The sequence below is a fragment of the Pseudophryne corroboree genome, chromosome 8, assembly GCF_028390025.1.
Source record: "Pseudophryne corroboree isolate aPseCor3 chromosome 8, aPseCor3.hap2, whole genome shotgun sequence".
Taxonomy (NCBI): Eukaryota; Metazoa; Chordata; class Amphibia; order Anura; family Myobatrachidae; genus Pseudophryne; species Pseudophryne corroboree.
Window position 1 is genome coordinate 49,444,654 of NC_086451.1, and position 19,106 is coordinate 49,463,759.

At 48.1% G+C, this 19,106-nt stretch overlaps 2 protein-coding genes across 4 annotated transcripts in view; one reads left to right on the forward strand and one right to left on the reverse strand.

The window, feature by feature from the left end:
- The window catches only part of LOC134948397 (uncharacterized), a 245,576-nt gene extending 231,276 nt beyond the window's left edge, over nt 1-14,300 (reverse strand). For 2 of the 3 annotated variants that reach the window (XM_063936340.1, XM_063936338.1), the window contains exons 1-2: nt 14,171-14,300; nt 2,077-2,260 (exon numbers count right to left, since the gene is read on the reverse strand). The gene's annotated coding sequence lies outside the window, so the exon portion shown is untranslated. Of the gene's footprint in view, nt 1-2,076; nt 2,261-2,377; nt 3,041-14,170 lie in introns of those variants that run through there. The other variant, XM_063936339.1, reaches the window with a different exon arrangement.
- Nucleotides 2,643-10,442, forward strand: LOC134948400 (E3 ubiquitin-protein ligase RNF126-like). The gene is made up of 2 exons (XM_063936345.1): nt 2,643-2,907; nt 6,508-10,442. The coding sequence occupies exons 1-2, from the start codon at nt 2,838-2,840 to the stop codon at nt 7,131-7,133; spliced, it is 696 nt and encodes a 231-aa protein (XP_063792415.1). The 5' UTR covers nt 2,643-2,837; the 3' UTR covers nt 7,134-10,442.
- Nucleotides 14,301-19,106: the final 4,806 nt, after the last annotated feature.

Genomic DNA, 19,106 nt, shown 5'->3' on the forward strand with positions numbered 1-19,106 from the left:
ACAGCCTAACCCCAACTCTCTCCCCAGTACCTGACCCTAACCTACTGTGCAGTATAACCCTAACCCTCCCCTCTTATGGCCTAACCCTAACCCTCTCCCTAGTACCTGACCCTAACTTACACCCTGCTGCCTAACCCTAACCTACAACCCGCAGTATAACCCCACCCCTCCCCTCCCGCAGCCTAACCCTCTCCCAGGTGCCTGACCCTAACCTATAACCCGCAGTATAACCCTAACCCTCCCCTCCTGCAGCCTAACCCTAACCCTCCCATCCCGCAGCCTAACCCTCTCCCTAGTGCCTGACCATAACCTACAACCCGCAGCCTAACCCTCTCCCTAGAACCTGACCCTAACCTACACCCCATAGTATAACCCTAACCCTCCCCTCCCGTAGCCTAACCGTAAACCTCTCCCTAGTACCTGACCCTAACCTACACCCCCCAGTATAACCCTAACCCTCCCCTCCCGCAGCCTAACCCTACCTCTCTACCTAGTACCTGAGCCTAACCTACACCCTGCAGTTTAAAACTAACCCTCCCGCAGCCTAACCCTCTCCCTAGTGCCTGACACTAACCTACACCCCGCAGTAAAACCCTAACACTCTCCCTAGTACCTGACCCTAACCTACAAACCACTGTATAACCCTAACACTACCCTCCCGCAGCCTAACTCTCACCCTAGTTCCTGACCCTAACCTACACCCCGCAGTATAACCCTAACCCTCCCATCCCGCAGCCTAACCCTCTCCCTAGTGCCTACCCCTATCCTACACCCTGCAGTATAACCCTAACCCTCCCCTCCCACAGTATAACCCTCTCCCTAGAACCTGACCCTATCCTACACCCCGCAGAATAACCCTAACCCTCCCCTCCCGCAGCCTAACCCTAACCCTAGTACCTGACCCTTACCTACACCCGCCAGTATAACCCTAACACTCCCCTCCCGCAGCCTAACCCTAACCCTCTCCCTAGTACCTGACCCTAACCTACACCACGCAGTATAACCCTAACCCTCCTCTCCCGCAGCCTAACCCTGACCCTCTCCCTAGTGCCTGACCCTTACCTACACCCCCCAGTATAAACCTAACCCTCCCCTCCCGCAGCCTAACCCTCTCCATCTCCCTAGAACCTGACCCTAACCTACACCCCGCAGTATAACCCTCCCCAGTATACTTATGTTCAGGATGTGTGACTGTTGGGATTCTGATTGGTGCCTGGATTCCGGTGCCGGTCACCTGACCGCTGGCATCCAGAGTGTCGGGATGCTAACTACATTCCATCACATTACTTGGCACACAGTCACTGGTCTTCCTTAGGATGTGGGCGGGGCGTGTGTGCGCTTTATTGATGGTCTACGTTTTGGGGAGAGTATCCCCTTCCTCGGGACTGTAAATACACTGTGGCACACAAAGCCATATTTAACCAAATAATAACTTGCCCCCATAATTGTCTCCCCCGGAAAGAGCACCGTGATCCTGCCAGCCGGGCTTCCCGATCAGCACCTCCATCGCACTGGAAATGACGTCACTCAGCCGGATCCGGGACCATAGGGACACACTGTACACAATAACACAGTGTGTCATATCACAATTGCACATGTGCATTATACAGTACACATAAAATTAACATTGCACTGTGCACCAATACAATAACACAGTGTGACATATCACAATCGCACATGTGCATTATACAGTATACATATAATGAACATTGCACTGTACACCAATACAATAAAATACACATATGTACATGTATAAAATACAAAAGCAGTATAAAACATAGAACGGATGTTATCCTGTGGAGGACAAATATGTCCAGATTAAAGTTCTAAAGTCATATATATAGTGTAAAACGACATACTATAATCTAATATGAACAAGTTAAACAATATATAATAGTATATAAAGAAATAAAATGTATATAGAAAATAAAAAGAAATACTGTGTCAATGGCTAACACCAATGTGCAGTAATTGCTGCCATCTTGTGGCTAAATATTAAAAGTACAGTATACATCTAAACCGAGCTAAATATAACCAGCAAAATCCTATTAAATACAAAAAATCTAAGCTGGATACCTTATCTGAGCTGATAACAGCTAACCAGCGGATAACATCCAATGCGTTTCACCACGACGGAGCTATGTCCTGTCACGCAGACACATTTTGTTAGGATCTGGAAGAAGCGCAGTTCTGCAGCTCCTGCTGAGGATAGTTCTAGCGGCTGTAATCAGTCTCCTGGCCACAAGATTGATAAGCAAGGCTGCAGATAAGAAATAATATGGAAATTATTACAGTATCAATTGGGGCCTATGGATTACTATGTTGCAGACTGTAGAGTAATGATTTGGAATTGAGAAGAATTTATCATGAGACATACCAGCCCACTGTCACTATTACATCAAAAAGTCCCAATCTGTGACCGCACTGGGGGTGGTGCTTATGGGGTAGTGGGTGGGGCTTCATTGGAAAGTTTGTAGAAATATTGTGTAAGCTAGTCAGCAGTAAAATTCATGATAATACAGATACTCAGTAGCTGGTTTTCTCCATGCCAGTAAGAAATATGGCTGACTGACTGTAGTGATGTGAGCAGTCAGCCATTTTGTATATGGACAGGTATATGAGCCCAGTGCACAGCCACATCAGTGGCAGTTGACAGTTGAAGCTCTGGTGGCTGATACTATAGTCTTGCCTTGGAAGAGCGAGCTAGTGTGCTTTGCAGCTAGTGTTATACTTCCAGCGATTTATCTTGTTGTTCAGAGCACAATAAAATCTGTGATTTTCCTGAACATTTTTTTATTTTATTTTTTCTATTTGGTGGATTTATTGGACATCTGGAGATGAGCCGGAGAACGGAGCTGAGACGGCTCCTGGAGGATCAGAGGAGGTGGAGCCGTCACGGAGATCATGGTAAGTGAGATTTTGATACCGTGATTTCAATCTAAGGGGCAGCTTTATCAAAGATTGGATAGAAATTAAGTACTAAGTGATCAGCTTCCAACTGTCATTAAAATAACAGGAGCTGACTGGCTGGTACTTCCCTCTCCCCACATTACCTTTCTCCAAGCTGTGATAAATCTCCGCTATGTCCTCTCAGCCTGTGTGGCATGCGGGTGGCAGTTGGAGTTAGCTGCACATTAGCTATATGTCCTGCCTTACACTTTGTGGGAGATTCCTGAAAGCTTGGGGAGAGATAAAAAGGTCTATGTACTAAGACTTGGAGAGAGATAACGTGAAAGGAGATAAATTACAAACCAACCAGTTCCTGTCATTTTTCAACACACAGCCTATAACATGGCAGTTAGGGGCTGATTGGCTGGTACTTTATCTCATCCACCTTATCCCAGGCTTCATACATAGAACCCAATATACCAACCAATCAGCTCCTAACATGTTACAGTCAGAGGGGGAGATATACTAAGCCTTATCCTTCAAGTGATATAGTGGATAGAGATAAAGCACCAGCCAATCAGCTATGTTACAGGCTGGGTTTGAATGATGACAGTTAGCACCTGATTGGCTGCTACTTTATCTCTCTCCAAGCACCGATAAATATCCCCCCATGCTATGTTACCCTGGGTAGCATGCGGGTGGCAGCTGGAGATGTGGCCCCCATACATCAGCAATAAATAAGGGCATTTTGCCATTTTGCAGATCATTGTGTAAACAAAATCCACAATATATGGGGATCACAGATCGCAGATTCTGACCAGTGATTGGTAAATCAGGTTTTTAAATATGTTGAATTTCACAGATCAATTAAAGCTGTAGATTACTAGTGTATGGTAACAATCAGCAGATCTGCAGACCATTACTAGTAACATGATGAGACTTTCCAGATTCAGCAGATCTGTATTTGGTGAAAATGATCTGCAATCACTGAACAATATCTGTAATGTATGGGGGCAGATTGGTGGATTGGGGAATCTTTAACCACTTAACTGATGATGTTTCCCTATAAAACCATTCATAACAGTGTTTTCCTTAAAAATTTTTTTATCAATATAACTTAAAAAGTATTTTTTTTTTCAGTATTATATTATCCTCATCTGCAGAGCGTATCTCCTTGTCACACACTGGGGGACACAGTGGGTGGTGCGGGCGCATGTGATCTGACCATGCTGCACATTATCTCTATGCCCTGCCACACACTTTTTATATATACATAAACTATCCGCCCCTTATGGGTACTGTTCAGTAATAACACCGGTGCTGAGGATTTGGGATCACACGTAACACAAGGCTGATTTAGGATCTATTGAGCTGCCATCTCTATTCAGCTGCTGGACCAATAGGGAGGTGACGCAGTCTGATAACAATGCAATGTGCTCCGAGTGCCAAAATGAACTGGCAATGGGGTGTGATAGATAGTGAAATAAGAAGATCATGGACGGGTGCGAGTGGTGCCGCATTAAACCCTGTGGAGGCCCCTAGGCAGCCGAAATCTCAGAGCCCCCCTCACAAACTATATCAATATATTTGTAATTTTACCAACCAACAGTCTACGATCTGGAAACTGTAATGTGACTCTGAGGTCTATGGTTTATGTACTATACAGAGTATGGGAGAATGTGGGTCAGGTTGGAGGGATTACATGCATGGGCTGGATGGAAAGTTTTGGGGTGGAAAGAGGAGTGTGAGCAGATAGTGGGGAGTGTACGGGGTCCAGGGTTGGGTGAGATGTCACCAGCAGCCATGAGAAGGTGCAGGGTGAGATAGAGGACATGCCCGGATGAATTGTGGGTGTGAGGTGCTTCTGCTTATGCAGGCCTGAGAGTGCTCTGGTGCAGGGAACAAAGCAGGTCATGGTGCAGACTAGCGAGGAGGGACGCAGTGATGGGGAACTAATGCAGAGGGAGAAATAGGAGCTGACAGCTGAGCTCTGGGTCCAGCAGCTGAACAGAGATGGACACGGCCAGCTTGGCCTAAAGTAACATGGTGTCTCCGAGCTCACAAAATCACCAAGTCATTGTATGATGTAAGGGGTTTCTCATACTCAGCCCTCAGGACCGCTGACAGGCCACGTGCTGCAGACCCCCTAGCTGGGGCACAGGTGGGCTCATCACTCGCTATATCTGTCACATTTCAAAACTTCCAGCACATTCATTCCTGACTGACACAGTCTAGGGAGACACAGGAGGTCTGGAAAACATGGCCTGTTAGGGGTGCTGAGGACCAAGTATAAGAAACACTGACCTGAACCATTAGAGCTCAGTCCTCAGCATGTTTTCATTTATAGACTAGTTCAGTATTTTTAGATGATTTTCCCGTTCCGCTACTCACTTATGTTCCTTACAGGCTAGACCAGACTCTCCCACACCCCTCACACCCTTATTCCCATCTCTTTATTACCCTACTCCCACCTATTCTACCCCCACTAATGCACCCTCACATCTAGCCCAATCTCCACTCTGAGCTGCACTCGTTCCTCTGGTGCCTTCTCATTTATTCCCCCTCCGACCACTCATAGATATTATAGGGGCTCCTTGGGATACTTATGGTGGATCTGTCCGAGAATCACAGGGTTCTGGTCAGCGACTGATCGTCTGAATGTCACACTCACTGGTATTACCATTCCCTACTCCACTGCAGACACACACAGCAGTACTCACTCATGCAGCTAAATGCAGCTAATTGTACTGCTGCTGCTCATTAGAAACATCCAGCGCTGCCTCCCTTCTCTGCTCTACTCAACCCTATTTGGAAAATCTACACCTGGAATACATTTCTAGCGTCCTGCCTGAGCACCCCAGCCAGTTTGCATATATATGGGCACCTTATATTTGTCACAACGAGGCCTCCTCCACTATATCCCCTGCTTAGATCTGATATTTTATCACTTAATGCAGGCATTCCCAACCACGGTCCTCAAGGCACACCAACAGTGCAGGTTTTAGTGATATCCAGGCTGCAGCACAGATGGTTAAATCAAAATAACTGAGCCACTAATTAATTCACCTGTGCTGCAGCCTGGATATCACTAAAACCTGCACTGTTGGTGTGCCTTGAGGACCGTGGTTGGGAATGCCTGACTTAATGATTTGTCATGCCAGCAATCCCCCTTCCTCCTCCCTTCCTGCCTGCACCCCTACCAACACTCTCTTCTTTCTCCCCCTCCTCCTTTTTACCTCTCATTTCCCCTCTTGTGGCTTTTCTTGTCTCCCTATATCGCTTCTGTTTAGTGCAGCTCCCCTCAGGCCTTCTGTTCTACCTGCATTATTCTGTGTCTTTTCTTACTGGATCACCTAGAGATCCATTCTCCCAATGAGAGCGGCTCCTTATTGGTTCCTTTCTTGCTTAATGCTGTAATATTGCTCTTAATGGAAATTTCACTTACAAAAATAACTATAATAAATGAAACAACTCTTATTCTGACAGTCTCTTACAGTGTAACACTATCAATGATATACCAAAATGTTTACTGTAACTCACGTTATTGATCGGCAATTGATTGGTACATGTTATCGATAGGTAATTGTTATGGCTACTATATAAGATATATCTTTTCAGATGATTCAACCCAGACCGTATTTGAGGAGAGACTGCGGTCTGAGCGCCGAGGAGGTGAAAGGAGAGCTCGTCAGGACACCCAGGAACATCTGCAGAGACCTCAGAGGGAGCAGAGACACCGAAGCCGTTCTCCTCTTCCTGCTCCTGAGATGGCACCAACAGACGGACCAAGTCCAGATCCTCTCCCTGGTCCAAGTCATCTACAGCCAACGTCTCAGCAGCCATCGGAGAATAGGCAGAATCTCTCGGACATGGTGCACGAGATCGTCATGCAGATGAGGACAGCCGCTGAGGGAGCTGACAATGAGCAGAATATCCCGGCCATTTTGGAAGAGATCATGGAACAGAACAGGCCAGCTGTGGTGGAAGAGATGCACAGGCAGAATGTCCAGGCCCTGCAGCTAAGGATCAGATTTTTCCAATCTACCATCATTGCTGGGGATGAAGCGACACAGTCATGTGCCATCTGTCTGATGCAGTACCAAGATGGGGAGCGAGTGTCTACCCTGCCCTGCAGCCACAAGTACCATCCAAGCTGCATCTCACAGTGGTTTGCAACACATTCCAGCTGTCCCCTGTGCCGCAGAGAGTGCATCCCAGCGCAGATTGAGTGTTGGATCTCCTGAATACGGTAAGAGGAAGATCTAAATTACCACCTTCTCTAGATTCCATACCACCTCCTCCACTCTACTTTGGGCCTACTGCCCACACTGCTCACCGGGCCTAGTGCTCGCCTATTGTGCCATTCTATTGGGCCTAATGTCCCTTTTATATTGCCCGCGCCTAGTGCCTGCCTAATGATTCCCAGGCCTAGTGCCTGCTATGCCCACGGGCCTAGTGCCCGAACCATGGTGGTCTAGGGTGGGACAGTCTGGATTTACCCATCCTAAGGGCTGTGGCTGGACCAAGCTTGGTCCAGACCCGCCCACCACTTGGTATTGCTCCCACCACCTCCGGCCTTCTTGGAGTCTTCACCTGGGCAGTGGTGGCCAGTAAAAGCTATTTTACATCGCACACCACTGTCCCAGGACTTCGACGTTTTCACCACATCTGCGGCGTTGCGCCGACTTATCCATCCTGCGGCCTAGCACCGGATAAAGCGATATCACAGCTTAGTGCCAACTTACAACACCTGTAGCCTAGCGCCGACTTATCCAATCTGCGGCCTAGCGCAGGATCAAGAGATACTACGGCCTAGTGCCGACTTGCCACACCTGCGGTTAATCGCACAATGTAAGACTACTGGGCATTGTGCCCTTGTCTATACAAACCTTGTCGTCCACATAGTAGCTTTGGGCTTACCGCCCACTGTGCCCTGGCCAATTGTTGCTTATCTGTGGGACTTTGCTGCCATGGGTCTGTTACACGCCTACCTGAAATGATCCAAATGCTTTGGGCCTATTGCTCACCTACCTGAGCCTCTTACAATAGCTTTGGGCCTAATGATCACGGGACCCCGACCTATTGCTGCCGTTAGGGGCTGAAGATTCTATCCACGGGCCTAGTGTCCACGTAGTGTGCAGCTCTATTGGGCCTTCTGCCCACACTGCTCACCGGGCCTAGTACTCGCCTATTGTGCCATTCTATTGGGCCTAATGCCCCTTTATGTCACCCGGGCCTAGTGCCCGCGTACTGAATCCCAGGCCTTGTGCCTACTATGTCCACGGGCCTAGTGCCCGAACCCTGTTGGTCTTGGGTGGACCGTCTGGATTTACTCATCCTAATGGCTGTGGCTGGATGAAGCTTGGTCCAGACCCACCCAACGCGTGGTTTTTCGCCGGAGGCGGGATGTCTCCTACCACCTCCGGGCTTCCTGGAGTCTTCACCTGGGCAGTGGTGGCCAATAAAAGCTCTTTTCCATCGCACACTACTGTCCCAGGGCTTCGACGTCTTATCCACATCTACGGCTTAGCGTCGACTTATCCAACCTGCGGCCTAGCGCCGGATGAAGAGATAACACAGCTTAGCGTTGACTTACCACATTTGTAGACTAGCGCCGATTTAGCCAACCTGCAGTCTAGCGCAGGATGAAGAGATACTACGGCCTAGTGCTGATTTACCACACCTGCGGTTAATCGCACAATGTAAGACTACTAGGCCTTGTGCCCTTGATACCAACCTTGTCATCCACACAATAGCTTTGGGCTTACCGCCCACTGTGCCTCAGCCTATTATTGTGTATCTGGGGGACTTTGCTGCCATGGGCCTGTTGCCCGCCTACTTAATATGATCCACATGTTTTGGGCCTATTGCCCACCTACCTGAGCTTGGTGCCTGATGACCACGGGGCCCAGACCTATTGCTTCTGTTGAGAGCTAAATCTTCAATCCACGGGCCTAGTGCCCGCCTAATGTGCAAGTCTATTGGGCTTACTGCCCACACTGCTCCTCGGGCCAAGTGCCCACTTATTGTGCCATTCTATTGGGCCTTATGCCCCTTTATGTCCACCGGGCCAAGTGCGCACCTAATGCGACCCAGGCCTAGTGCCTGCTATGCTCACGGGCCTAGTCTCAAACTCTGGTGGTCTAGGGTGGGAACATCTGGATTTATCCATCCTAAGCGCTGTGGCTGGACCAAGCTTGGTCCGGACCCGTCCTTCGCGTGGTCTTCGACAGAGGCGGGATGGTTCCCACCACCTCCGGGCTTCCTGGAGTCTTCACCTCAGCAGTGGTGGCCAGTAAAAGCTATTTTCTGTCGCACACCGCCGTCCCAGGGCTTCCGACGTCTTCACCGACAAGCGTCGGATCTTTGGTCTTCACCCGGCTGGCGGCGGTAGGTAACAACTCTTTCCCAACTGCCACCACCCTCCAGGACTTCCGGCGCCTTCCCCTGCGTCTTCTATCTTCAATCTTCGGGAGCTCTTCACTGCTCCCTCCCGGCCAACATACTGCTCACCCGTGCCCGATGCTGGCTGATATAAGCCAGTGTTAGGAGGCGGGGCTATGATGTAGCGAGCCAGGATTGACTCGTCGCCGCCACTCGATGCAGGTACGCCACCATTACACACGTGGAGCGGAAGAGGTTATTCACCAACGCCTCCATGGCCGCTGCTGAACTCTGCAGCCAGTTGGGCAGGTGGGGACTGGACCAGACACGGCCCAGGTCCCCAGCGCTGCCTGGTTCCACTGCCGGATCCTTCCCCATAGGACGGCACCAGGATCCCTCTTGATCCCAGCCCGACCCAGGAAAGGAAGAACAGAGCACATAGTAGCAGGTCCAGTGACTGCGCTAGTACACTGGGCATTGCTACACATGTGCAGTACAGGTCCATGACATTGGTCATACTACGGTATTAGATCATCAGTGATTCACAGTCTGATTCCGCTTGAGGGTGGGGTGGGGTGGCAACAGCCTGTTTCTCAAAATGGATTTGTGTCGCCGCTGTTTTTAGGGAGGGACTAGGCCAGGATTATCCGCCTGAGGTTGTAGATTTCATGGCTCCTTCATAGTAGATGCGGTGGCTGACTTGCGCGACTCCTTGGGTCACTCAGCCGGCCGATAGTGTTGCAGAAGATCTGATACTGCCTCCTAGGAAGCAGCTCGGATCAGTAATGCACGCAGGAGGCATGACGCATCCTGCTGTATTACCATATTAGCGCTACCACTGCTGCTTTTGTATAAGCAGCAGATATAGTTCCTCCATCCACATCTGAATCAGGCCCACTGCTCCTACTGGCCAGTGGCCATCTTATGTGTAGCACTGGGGGAATCCTTTGCATACCCCACAGCCGTCCTGCTTTGGATAGGATAGTCCCGCTTTTCGGGAACTGTCAGGCTGTCCCATCCGCGGGGCACTATGTCCCGGGGTGAGGGGAGTTAGGGGGAGCACTCTAACCCGAGCTCTGCATAACATACATGCCATGTGCAAGGAATCTACCAGAGCCTGATTCAGGAGGCGTCTTATACAAATAGACATTGCCTGATGGCTTCTCTGATCTGCTGCTGTTCTGATCATTGTACCACCTGTGTTAGCATCGGTCATCTGAGTAAACCTCAGGCCTTGACGCACCAAGAAAACGGTCAAGGTGCAGTGACAGAACTTGAGAGTGTTGGGCTCAGGCTCAAAAATATGCTCTGGGCCCCCCTCCTCCGTCATACGGGCGTTTTCGCATCGGCGATGTCATTTATAGCTTTGGCTTTTGCTCCCCTTGTAGTGGCTATGGCCCCTGATTCTGCAGGGCCCTTGACCATGGTTCAGGGCTGGGGTCTTATTTCCGTCCCGTCCAGACCGGCAATGCAGCAGTTTTTGCAGGCATGTCAGGACATGGAAGCGGCTGTTGTCCAACTGGGTATGAGCGCACCTGCAACAGTAGAGTATACTAGGGCGCCCGCTATGGTTTCTCCTCCCCTTTTGCCCGCCTCAGTAGCTTCATCTTCGGGGGCGGCTTTAACTCCTTTTTCAGAGTTTGGTGAAGAGCTGAGAGAAGATGAAGCTGTTTCCTCGGTGGAGGCGTTGGTGACTGGTCAGACCGAGACTTCAGGTGAGGCAGAGCCAGATTAAGGGGGGGCCAGAGGATATGTTACCCTGGGCCCCCTCGCCTCTTCGGGGCCCCCCATGATGGACCAATTTTGTCTTTCAGAGATAGAGACAGCAGCTTTGTCTACATCTCTGCAGCGGCCGGGGCCACCCGCAGTCACAATCAGAGTGCCTGCCTGGCTGCTCCTCACAGAGAGCTCTGATAGGCAGAGCTCTCTGCATTGGATACATTACACCCACACAGCTGAGGCCGGGAGCTACTGAGCATGTGCAGCAGCAGATCAGCTCACATGGACTCCAGCAGTGACTCTCCTCCTCCTCTTCCTGTTTTAGTTAATTTTGTATGTGTATGTTTTGTAGGTATGATGTGTGTGTGTGTGTAGGTATGCTGTGTATGTATGTATGTATTTATGTATGCTGTATGTGTGTGTAGGAATGCTGTGTGTGTATGTGTGTATGCTATGTGTGTATGTATGTAGGTATGCTATGTATGTATGTATGGTGTCTGTGTGTGGGTATGCTGTTTGTATGTATGAATGTATACATGCTGTGTGTATGTACGCATGCTGGGTGTATGTATGTATGTATGTATGTATGTATGCATTATGGGTGTGTGTAGGTATGCTATGTATGTATGTATGTATGTATGTATGTATGCTATGTATGATGTGTGTTATGTGTATGTATGCTATGTGTATATAAACATGTTATGTGTGTTTGTAGGAATGCTGTCTATGTATGTATGTATGTATGTATGTGTGTTTTGTGTATGTATGCGTATGTGTGTTTGTATGTATGCTGTATGTGTTGTATGTATGAATGTATGTGTGTATGCATTCTATGTGTGTAGGTATGCTGTGTGTATGTATGTATGTATGTATATATGCTGCGTGCGTGGGGATTACGAATGTCATTATGCTGACATCGGCATCCCTAGCAGTGGAATGCCAGCAGGGGGGGCGAGCGCAACTTAGCCCCATGCGGGCTCGGTGGCGAGTTACGCTCACCACAGGTTTTATTCTCTCTCTATGGGTGTCATGGACACTCATAGAGGGGGAATCACCTACCTCGCCGGTATACCGGCAGTGGCATGGTGCCCCCATTGGGATCTTCGTGTCTGTATTGTGACGGCCGGGATCCCGACTGTCGGTATGCTAACTGGGGATTCAGAGGATGATGGCTCTGCTACTAGCGCGGTCAGGGAATGGAAGCGTGCTGCTAAGGGGGGTATTCAATTACGTGCCTTTTTTTGACCAATCAAAAAAATGGCACTAATTCGACACAGGGCATTCAGTTGCGGGCTTTTCACCCGTTTTTCAATCCTTTTCGCCCATGCCATTTCACTTTTTTTTGTTGAAGTCGGCACTGGCGAAAATTGCGCCAAAAATTAACGAAAACACCTGCGAATTTGCCAAAACATGTGTATCGGCGGTGGATTCCCCGATACAAGTGGTTTTCGCCAGTGCCAGTGAATAGGGCGAATGTAAATTCGACCTAAAAATGGGTGAAAAGTGCAGTTCTTTCGACTGGTCGAAAAAAACAGTACTAATTGAATACCCCACTAAGTATGCTAGGCGAGAGGCGGTTAGGCGTGATTGGCTATGCTCTGGCGAGTTTAGATAGTTTGCGCAGGGCTTAGCAGCGTTTAGGCGCATGCAGGAATTGTTGCGCTGTTTGTTGCGTGTTGCGCTGTCTTGTACGTCTCCCCCTGTCCTCCCTACTCGGGGATTAGCTACTCGCCACTGTTGGCAGTGGGAGTTTAGAGGGATTTAACAATTTTTTACCTGGACTGACGGACTTAATTCGGCTTAATTATACTTGATTTGGCTAATTGGATTTCAATTATATGTCCCTCAGCAGGTTTTAAGTTTTACCTCTGACCGAGTTTACTTGTGTGACCCCCTCCCCCCTTTATTTGTTTTACCTATCCTATTGTATCTATATGTTGCTTCGATTGGCCTGAAGCTCGTTTACATGGAATTTCCATGATTTTTTTTTCTTTTTGGCAGATTGCCTGGGTGATAGGCGCAAGGGTTGCATAGCTGGCCACGCATGTTTTCTGCTCAGCTAGGTTTATGGCTTTAAAATTAATGTATGGCGTAAACTTAATTTCTCTTTTATTTAACGTTTAAAGCTCATTTAAATAAATTGCTAACAGTTTCTGCCAAATTCACGTCTCCGTGTCGTTATTTTATGTAAGGTTTATGTTGGGCATCACTGATGCATACACAGCGCAATCCTCAGCCGTTAGGAGGGTGAGTATAACCCTTACTGCCCCCTGTGCTGTACCTGTGTGTATGTTATCAGGGGTAAGAGGGGATGTATCTGAGGCCTGGGAGCCAGTAGGCAGGTTACTTATATAGCACGTCAGAGCTGCACAGCAATGTCCATAGGGGTTATACATGTAACATGGTTACAGACTAGCACATCTCGTTACTAATATACTAGATAATAGAAGGGGAGGAGAGAGCTCTACTACAGCAGCTACAGCTGACTTTCTGCGGGAGGAGAGGACACAAAGGGGGAGAAATCCTGAAGATGCCAGTGGCAAGAGCTGATCGGGGGAAGCAGTGGAGGGGTCATTGGCAGAGATAAGTGGGTGGGAGTGTAAGGTGATTACAGTAATCCAGGGGAGAGATATGGGGATGGTGAATGAGGGGATTTATTATCTTTAATGTAAGAAATGAGCTGATACTGGAGATAATACGGAGGTGGAAGCAGCAGGATTGGGCGAGGGTCTGAATGTGGGGGGATAAGAGGGAATACAGATTATGGATTGCACCAATAGGTACCTTAAATGGCAGCCTGAAGAGAATGGGGGTCTCCTAACAACACCCCAGAATAGAGATCTGGATATGCAGAATATCTCCGGCGCTGTGTATGGTAATAATGAATGGGTTATGTCATACTCAGGTTACAGGGGATGTGTGTGACACACTTACTGAAAAGGGGCGGTGCTGATGGCAGCTGTCACAAGCGGGGGGCTGGGGGCGGGTAAGGTTACATAAGGTTACAGACATGTAGTGGTCTCTGAATAAGGTGGATATTTGCATGGATCACTGATTGCTGGAATTGCTCCCCCTGTACATGTGACTCAGACCCTCAATTACTGCACGGGGAATGTATCCTAAACACAGTGTAAATAATACATACGGATTACACAATACATAATATTCCAGGAAACACCTGACCGCTGCGTCATAGGCAGCGATGCTGGCTGTGGTGATTAGGACGCCTTTCTGTCCATCAGTGTCTGGCTCATTCCTCACCATCTCTGCTGTCACTACACGAATAACATGAAACGCGTCGGAAATGTTCCCCTAAGAGATCAGCAAAAAATATAATCAACAACTTTTATACTCTTAAGAAAATCCATCTTGTTTTAGTCGCCAACTTATTATATTATAATTAGGCAAAGTCTAGCAAGATAATCATCCTGCCTCAGGTAAAGAGGAATTGCTGACGTGTCTATTACTCTGACTTCTCTATTCCAGGAACCATCATGTAATATAAACCAGCAATGCTGGAAGCCGGGGCATGCTTCTTTTTATATTAAACAGTAACAGTATAGTGACAATGTGTCAGTAGTGAGGTGTCTGTGATCTCCCAGTTATTGGGTGCGTTACAGAGAACACGGTCTCAGTATTAGCACATGGTGGAACTGGGAGCTGGTCAGGAAGCCAGACATAGGAGGAGATGTACCAACGCTTGGAGAGAGATACAGCTCTTTTTTTCAAACACTATAAAATGACAGGAGCTGATTGGCTGCTACTTTAACCCTCTCCAAGCTTTGATACATCTCCCTCAAAGTCTGCAGAACACACGACAAAGCCAAAGGAGATTACCAGTTATTTCCATCTGCAGCTAATCAGGAGGCAGAAGTCATTGTTACTCATTATGGACATTAGGCCCCTGGTCCCGGGTATATTCCATCTCCGTATTGGATAGTAACACGAGCAGAATATAGTGCTGGGTCACAGGTAGAGAGATAGCTAGGTGCAAGTCTCTATAGAGTATTTCCTCTTACATCTAGTGTGACACTTGTAAGAACTACGCCCAGCAGGTGTGGTGACGGCAGCAGGTTTTTATTCACTGCAACTCAGCAGCCTAACGAGTGTCGACCTAAAGACCGGATACCTACCTGGCTTGCTGATCTCAGCCAGCTACAATACCTGGACCAGACCTGCCATATACCCTACATCCAGGTATGACTCAACTCACTCTGCACCTGATAACCGTTCTGGGCCAACCTAACAGCTGTGGCCCCGGGACCCCCTGCCATACTAGAAACCAGAATGGTATTTCTCTGACGTCCTAGTGGATGCTGGGAACTCCGAAAGGACCATGGGGAATAGCGGCTCCGCAGGAGACTGGGCACAACTAAAGAAAGCTTTTAGGTCACCTGGTGTGCACTGGCTCCTCCCACTATGACCCTCCTCCAAGCCTCAGTTAGATTTTGTGCCCGGCCGAGGTTGGATGCACACTAGGTGCTCTCCTGAGCTTCTAAAAGAAAGTATAGAATTAGGTTTTTTATTTTACAGTTAGACCTGCTGGCAACAGGCTCACTGCAGCGAGGGACTAAGGGGAGAAGAAGCGAACCTACCTGCTTGCAGCTAGCTTGGGCTTCTTAGGCTACTGGACACCATTAGCTCCAGAGGGATCGACCGCATGGAACTGGCCTTGGTGTTCGGTCCCGGAGCCGCGCCGCCGTCCCCCTTACAGAGCCAGAAGCAAGAAGAGGTCCGGAAAATCGGCGTCAGAAGACATCAGTCTTCACCAAGGTAGCGCACAGCACTGCAGCTGTGCGCCATTGCTCCTCATACACACTTCACACTCCGGTCACTGAGGGTGCAGGGCGCTGGGGGGGGCGCCCTGAGCAGCAATAAAAACTAGAGATGAGCGGGTTCGGTTTCTCTGAATCCGAACCCGCCAGAACTTCATGTTTTTTTTCACGGGTCCGAGCGACTCGGATCTTCCCGCCTTGCTCGGTTAACCCGAGCGCGCCCGAACGTCATCATGACGCTGTCGGATTCTCGCGAGGCTCGGATTCTATCGCGAGACTCGGATTCTATATAAGGAGCCGCGCGTCGCCGCCATTTTCACACGTGCATTGAGATTGATAGGGAGAGGACGTGGCTGGCGTCCTCTCCGTTTAGACACTTGATTTACTAATTTTGGGGAGCATTAGGAGTACTCAGTAGTGTACAGTGCAGAGTTTTGCTGATAGTGACCAGTGACCACCACTTTTATTTATAATCCGTTCTCTGCCTGAAAAAAGCGATACACAGCACACAGTGACTCAGTCACATACCATATCTGTGTGCACTGCTCAGGCTCAGGCCAGTGTGCTGCATCATCTATATATATTATATATCTGTCTGACTGCTCAGCTCACACAGCTTATAATTGTGGGGGAGACTGGGGAGCACTACTGCAGTGCCAGTTATAGGTTATAGCAGGAGCCAGGAGTACATAATATTATATTAAAATTAAACAGTGCACACTTTTGCTGCAGGAGTGCCACTGCCAGTGTGACTAGTGACCAGTGACCTGACCACCAGTATATAATATTAGTAGTATACTATCTCTTTATCAACCAGTCTATATTAGCAGCAGACACAGTACAGTGCGGTAGTTCACGGCTGTGGCTACCTCTGTGTCGGCACTCGGCAGCCCGTCCATAATTGTATATACCAGTGACCTAACCGTGGTTTTTTTTTCTTTCTTTATACATACATACTAGTTACGAGTATACTATCTCTTTATCAACCAGTCTATATATTAGCAGCAGACACAGTACAGTGCGGTAGTTCACGGCTGTGGCTACCTCTGTGTCGGCACTCGGCAGCCCGTCCATAATTGTATATACCACCTAACCGTGGTTTTTTTTTCTTTCTTTATACATACATACTAGTTACGAGTATACTATCTCTTTATCAACCAGTCTATATATTAGCAGCAGACACAGTACAGTGCGGTAGTTCACGGCTGTGGCTACCTCTGTGTCGGCACTCGGCAGCCCGTCCATAATTGTATATACCACCTAACCGTGGTTTTTTTTTCTTTCTTTATACATACATACTAGTTACGAGTATACTATCTCTTTATCAACCAGTCTATATATTAGCAGCAGACACAGTACAGTGCGGTAGTTCACGGCTGTGGCTACCTCTGTGTCGGCACTCGGCAGCCCGTCCATAATTGTATATACCACCTAACCGTGGTTTTTTTTTCTTTCTTTATACATACATACTAGTTACGAGTATACTATCTCTTTATCAACCAGTCTATATATTAGCAGCAGACACAGTACAGTGCGGTAGTTCACGGCTGTGGCTACCTCTGTGTCGGCACTCGGCAGCCCGTCCATAATTGTATATACCACCTAACCGTGGTTTTTTTTTCTTTCTTTATACATACATACTAGTTACGAGTATACTATCTCTTTATCAACCAGTCTATATATTAGCAGCAGACACAGTACAGTGCGGTAGTTCACGGCTGTGGCTACCTCTGTGTCGGCACTCGGCAGCCCGTCCATAATTGTATATACCACCTAACCGTGGTTTTTTTTTCTTTCTTTATACATACATACTAGTTACGAGTATACTATCTCTTTATCAACCAGTCTATATATTAGCAGCAGACACAGTACAGTGCGGTAGTTCACGGCTGTGGCTACCTCTGTGTCGGCACTCGGCAGCCCGTCCATAATTGTATATACCAGTGACCTAACCGTGGTTTTTTTTTTCTTTCTTTATACATACATACTAGTTACGAGTATACTATCTCTTTATCAACCAGTCTATATATTAGCAGCAGACACAGTACAGTGCGGTAGTTCACGGCTGTGGCTACCTCTGTGTCGGCACTCGGCAGCCCGTCCATAATTGTATATACCACCTAACCGTGTTTTTTTTTCTTTCTTTATACATACATACTAGTTACGAGTATACTATCTCTTTATCAACCAGTCTATATATTAGCAGCAGACACAGTACAGTGCGGTAGTTCACGGCTGTGGCTACCTCTGTGTCGGCACTCGGCAGCCCGTCCATAATTGTATATACCACCTAACCGTGGTTTTTTTTCTTTCTTTATACATACATACTAGTTACGAGTATACTATCTCTTTATCAACCAGTCTATATATTAGCAGCAGACACAGTACAGTGCGGTAGTTCACGGCTGTGGCTACCTCTGTGTCGGCACTCGGCAGCCCGTCCATAATTGTATATACCACCTAACCGTGGTTTTTTTTTCTTTCTTTATACATACATACTAGTTACGAGTATACTATCTCTTTATCAACCAGTCTATATATTAGCAGCAGACACAGTACAGTGCGGTAGTTCACGGCTGTGGCTACCTCTGTGTCGGCACTCGGCAGCCCGTCCATAATTGTATACTAGTATCCAATCCATCCATCTCCATTGTTTACCTGAGGTGCCTTTTAGTTGTGCCTATTAAAATATGGAGAACAAAAATGTTGAGGTTCCAAAATTAGGGAAAGATCAAGATCCACTTCCACCTCGTGCTGAAGCTGCTGCCACTAGTCATGGCCGAGACGATGAAATGCCAGCAACGTCGTCTGCCAAGGCCGATGCCCAATGGCATAGTACAGAGCATGTCAAAACCAAAACACCAAATATCAGTAAAAAAAGGACTCCAAAACCTAAAATAAAATTGTCGGAGGAGAAGCGTAAACTTGCCAATATGCCATTTACCACACGGAGTGGCAAGGAACGGCTGAGGCCCTGGCCTATGTTCATGGCTAGTGGTTCAGCTTCACATGAGGATGGAAGCACTCAGCCTCTCGCTAGAAAACTGAAAAGACTCAAGCTGGCAAAAGCACCGCAAAGAACTGTGCGTTCTTTGAAATCCCAAATCCACAAGGAGAGTCCAATTGTGTCGGTTGCGATGCCTGACCTTCCCAACACTGGACGTGAAGAGCATGCGCCTTCCACCATTTGCACGCCCCCTGCAAGTGCTGGAAGGAGCACCCGCAGTCCAGTTCCTGATAGTCAGATTGAAGATGTCAGTGTTGAAGTACACCAGGATGAGGAGGATATGGGTGTTGCTGGCGCTGGGGAGGAAATTGACCAGGAGGATTCTGATGGTG

Bases quoted from the DNA above. Each gene is read 5' to 3' on its own strand.
- LOC134948400 (XM_063936345.1), top strand. From the start codon at position 2,838: ATGAGCCGGAGAACGGAGCTGAGACGGCTCCTGGAGGATCAGAGGAGG. The intron at 2,908-6,507 runs GTAAGTGAGATT...ATATCTTTTCAG, and splicing joins GAGCCGTCACGGAGATCATG to ATGATTCAACCCAGACCGTA.